Raw genomic sequence first — 4,347 nt, forward strand, 5'->3', positions numbered from 1 at the left:
GCCAACCCACGGACACACACTCAGAGAGAGACAGAGAGAGAGAGAGAGAGAGAGAGAGAGAGACCTTAGCACTACTCCCGCACGACCCAACGAAAGAGATCTCCATTGTTTGACCTGAATTCTTTATGCTTTTAGCGCAGAATGGTCATATACGCGCCCATATATAAGTACCAAGTAAGCCTTGCATGTCCTCTCATTCCAGCTTCTCTTGGGTTGTTCCTGCATTACGAAGCTGCTTGCTTCCTTGTGAGCTCTTCCAATGGCATCCTGCCGCGTTTATTATGTTGTTTTGTACATTGTGTTTTTGCTGAATATCCTGCAAGTCGACTCATATTATGCTCCTCGGCGCCCTGCTCGCCACCGTGCATCCCGCCGCAAAGCACCTCAGGCCTTGTCTGGTTGGTCGGATGCACATGCCACATTCTACGGAGGGAGCGATGCCTCTGGCACCATGGGTAAACCAATATGCCTACCATTGGCATACACATTTTAGCAATGCATGATGCTACTGTTACAACAAATATACGGTCTTATGTACAAGAAGAACTGTAGAGCTTATCCTTTTATTGTGTCTCTGTACTCGTATATGTCAACTTCAGCCTCCACAGGTTCTCAATAAAGTTCTCTTTCTTTCTTTCTTTCTTTGTCTCTCTAATTAGAGACCATAAAATGAATGCAGGAGGTGCATGTGGATATGGAGACCTTTACCAACAAGGGTATGGTACCGATACGGCAGCATTGAGCACCGCATTGTTCAACTATGGGTTGAGTTGCGGGGCGTGCTTCGAGATTAAGTGCTCGAATCAACCCCAGTGGTGTTTGCCAGGCAACCCCTCCATCTTTGTGACTGCCACCAACTTTTGTCCTCCCAATTGGGATCAAGACAGCAATGCAGGCGGCTGGTGCAATCCTCCTCGCAAACATTTCGACCTTGCACAACCCGCCTTTGAGAAGATTGCCCGATATCGAGCAGGCATTGTTCCTATCACTTACAGGCGGTAAGATATGTAGTTCCATTGTCTAATGTTTGGAGAAGATAGAAGACGAGATTAGGGAAAAGGGCTCATTCTAACTGTCAAAAGCATGCTTAAACCATGTGAAGAGACATATTGGAAGAGATATACCCGCATACATACATAAGTACAAACAGATTTTCATGCATGCATGCATCCATACATCAGTGAACTCCGATCGGGAAGCTTATTTTCGTCTAAGGTGCACAAATAATGCGAATGTGAGACATTTCACAGCTTGAAATGGGCTTTACTCGTCAACAACCTATAGGTGGAAGCACTCACACAATAATGACAAGAATTATTCAGAATCTTGAGCTATATGAAATGACATTATGCATGTGATCGTCATTTTGCAGCCGTAGAAAATGATAGGCTTGAGATTTCATAATTATCATATATCTGTGCAAGAAAATTTCTTATGAAAACCATGTTCCTATCGGGGAATTATGTAATTAGATGGTTGAATTGGCGTGGATGGCTTTGCAGGGTACCTTGTGTGAAGAAAGGAGGGATCAAGTTTACCTTGAATGGGAACCCACATTTCAACTTGGTGATGGTCCATAATGTGGGCGGCCAGGGGGACGTATTGGCGGTGTTCATCAAGGGCTCTTACACGGGCTGGCTGCCGATGCAACGCAATTGGGGACAAAACTGGGAGTGTGGGGTTGTCCTGACAAGCCAAGCCCTCTCTTTCCGAGTCGTAACCAGTGATGGCAAGAGCCTCATCTCTTATGATGCTGCACCCCCTAATTGGCAGTTTGGCAATACCTACATGGGCAACCAATTCTAGCCCTTCAATTTTTCCCTTAGTTTTTAGCTCTATTTAGATCGAATGCGCTCAGCCATCGACTAACATGGCATGAAGTGCTTGCTCTATTGTTTAGGGTCCTCTACAAAGTAGAAGCTCTACAATATATATTGTAGCTAACCCAAGAGGGTGTTAATTTCTTCTCAGCATTGACCGGCCGACTGCCTTCCAATGAATAAGCTCCTTGCAAAATCGAGCAAGCGAAGCGTACATGGAATGGCAAGACCAGCCTGTGTATTATTGATTCACAATTAGTACTCATTTCATTGTTGTCTATGTATCCTTGACAAATGGAAATCTTATAATTTAGCACACTTACTAGGTACAGGAGCATTTGATGAAGGCACTTCATCTCCTTTTCTCCTTCTCACGATGTAGGAGCATTCCACTAATTATACACTCTCCCATGGCTTGGCATCTGACACACCATCGCTACATGTCCGTGTCGGCTCGTTCTGATGAGATGCACAATGAAAACATCTCTCTATCTCCCCGCTCCTATGGACACAAGAGATCTCTCTCTCTCTCTCTCTCTCTCTCTCTCTCTGCGATTCCTTCTTTTCTTCACCACACCTTGTATCCTATCGCTGATGCCAAGAGCGGTTCCAATGTTTAGCTGCAAATGCCGACCATGTCTTGTGTGCCCACAATGCCAACAACAGGAAATCTCTCTCTCTCTCTCTCTCTCTCTCTCTCTCTCTCTCTCTCGTTGAACCCGTCGCAAATTGCAATGCTCATCTACTATTTACTATCTATCTACTAACATAATGGCAGAAGGGGGAACCCTTTACACGTGTCGCAATCTTGAAAGCTAAAATCCAAAACAAAAACAAACCCCTTTGCACGCGATAAAGAGGGAGAGAGGGGGGGAGAGAGAGGCCACCAAAGGCGACCAACCGTACTAGTTGTAAAAAATCTCTCTCTCTTTGTCCGCCTTTACAACGGCACTTGGTGTCTCTCTCTCTAGAGGTCTTGAGTTCAACTCTAGTCCTCGTTGGATAGATCTTTAAGGTCTCTTGGGATGGTTTCCTACGACGTTAAAATTCTCTTCTTCTTCTTCTTCTTCTCTCTCTCTCTCTCTCTCTCTCTCTCTCTCTCTATATATATATATATATATATACCACAAAAAAAAACCCCCCCCCCCCCCCCCCCCCCCCGGGCGGTGGTCTTTTCCTTTGATTTCAAAGTGAAGGACTCTTTCTAGATCCTATCTAATAAATCATTTTGCAAAATCCTGCCTGCATATATATTTGCACCAAAAGTAGCAAATCAATAGCACACTACCAATTTCCTCCCAAGATCTCTATATTTTGCATTGGTACCCTTGGCTGTCTAGGACCACCACAAAGCCCCTTTTGGATTGAAACTGCCAGGAAATTGAATAATAAGGGTCTGAGTACCAACTAATTGGCTATGGGATATTGTTAGTCAACAGAGTGATAATAGAGCTTGACAATGTGGTAATGCCAATCTATGAATCCGAGATTGAGTGGAATGCCTGGAGATGGCCCGAAAGTAGTCTTTTTTGGAAACCCCATTCTAAAGGCATATATCATGCATTGATGCACGAGAATAATTGGTCTAGCCCCCTCAACAAAATATGGAAGAGATAATGGCTAGAAGAACGATGGGAGGAAGTCATGGAGAACATCTAGAAGCCAAAGTAGCCGTAGTTTATGAAGATATTTCTGTGGAAGGTGATGTGGGGTGCTCTACCGACAAGCATAAAGATCCAAGAACGAGGATTTGGGTCCGATAGATGCTTGAGGTGCAAGATTGCTAGTGAAGGTTTGGCCCACCTATTCGTGGAATGCCATGCAATCAGAGGCCTTGCTGGGAAAATTTGCAAGTGAGTCCAAAGGACATGGCAAGTCAGTTTCTTCAAGATTGATACGTTCCTTGGTGGGAAGAAGATGGGAAGTCCTGCTCTTCTTAACTGCACTCAAATTGTCAGATACTTCTTCTTTCACCATATTGGCATGCGAGGAATCGTCGTGTGTTTGAAGGAGGTCTTGATGTGGCAAGCTTCTCAAAGATTATACAAGGCAACAGAGTGATGATCTTTACGCTCGAGAGCAAGCAAGATTTGGGAGATTGGTCTCGGATCACCTATGTCGTGTTGTCTACCTGCGATAAGTAAAAGCCTTGAACTATATTTCACCTACGTTGTAAAGCCAGCTATGGTTAGCCTTAGTGAGGGGCTATAGACACTCAATTTGTAATCTTCAACACCTCAAGACTCGACATGAGCTTGAGGTTGTTTTGTAATTTTGTTACTATGATTAATACAATTCACTCACAAATTGTGAGTTTTCAAAATAAAATAAAATGTTGTGGACTTCATTTTTTGTTTTTTCATGTTCCACATTTTCCTTCATCTTCTACGCTCTCTTTAGCGTTTCTCCTTCTTCTCTCCTTAGTGTTACTTTATCTCATGAATTTATTTCTTTTGAAACAATTATCTCTAGTATGTCCGGACTCCCCACGGTCTCAAAAAAAAATCCTCTTTCTTTTCCTCTTTGC

At 43.7% G+C, this 4,347-nt stretch overlaps 1 protein-coding gene across 1 annotated transcript; it reads left to right on the top strand.

The window, feature by feature from the left end:
* Positions 1-213: 213 nt before the first annotated feature.
* LOC147425717 (expansin-A4-like) lies at positions 214-2,428 on the top strand. The gene is made up of 3 exons (XM_086500811.1): positions 214-455; positions 680-998; positions 1,503-2,428. Exons 1-3 carry the CDS (start codon positions 260-262, stop codon positions 1,804-1,806), a joined length of 819 nt encoding a protein of 272 aa, XP_086356937.1. The 5' UTR covers positions 214-259; the 3' UTR covers positions 1,807-2,428.
* The last annotated feature ends 1,919 nt before the right edge of the window (positions 2,429-4,347 follow it).

This window comes from Adiantum capillus-veneris, chromosome 25 (assembly GCF_014529385.1).
Source record: "Adiantum capillus-veneris isolate H3 chromosome 25, ASM1452938v2, whole genome shotgun sequence".
Lineage (NCBI taxonomy): Eukaryota > Viridiplantae > Streptophyta > Polypodiopsida > Polypodiales > Pteridaceae > Adiantum > Adiantum capillus-veneris.

What these genes read in the sequence shown, in the direction of transcription:
- LOC147425717 (XM_086500811.1), top strand. Translation starts at nt 260, where the DNA reads ATGGCATCCTGCCGCGTTTATTATGTTGTTTTGTACATTGTGTTTTTG. An exon ending in CGATGCCTCTGGCACCATGG is followed by an intron (nt 456 to 679) that starts GTAAACCAATAT and finishes AAATGAATGCAG; the next exon opens with GAGGTGCATGTGGATATGGA. An exon ending in GTTCCTATCACTTACAGGCG is followed by an intron (nt 999 to 1,502) that starts GTAAGATATGTA and finishes ATGGCTTTGCAG; the next exon opens with GGTACCTTGTGTGAAGAAAG.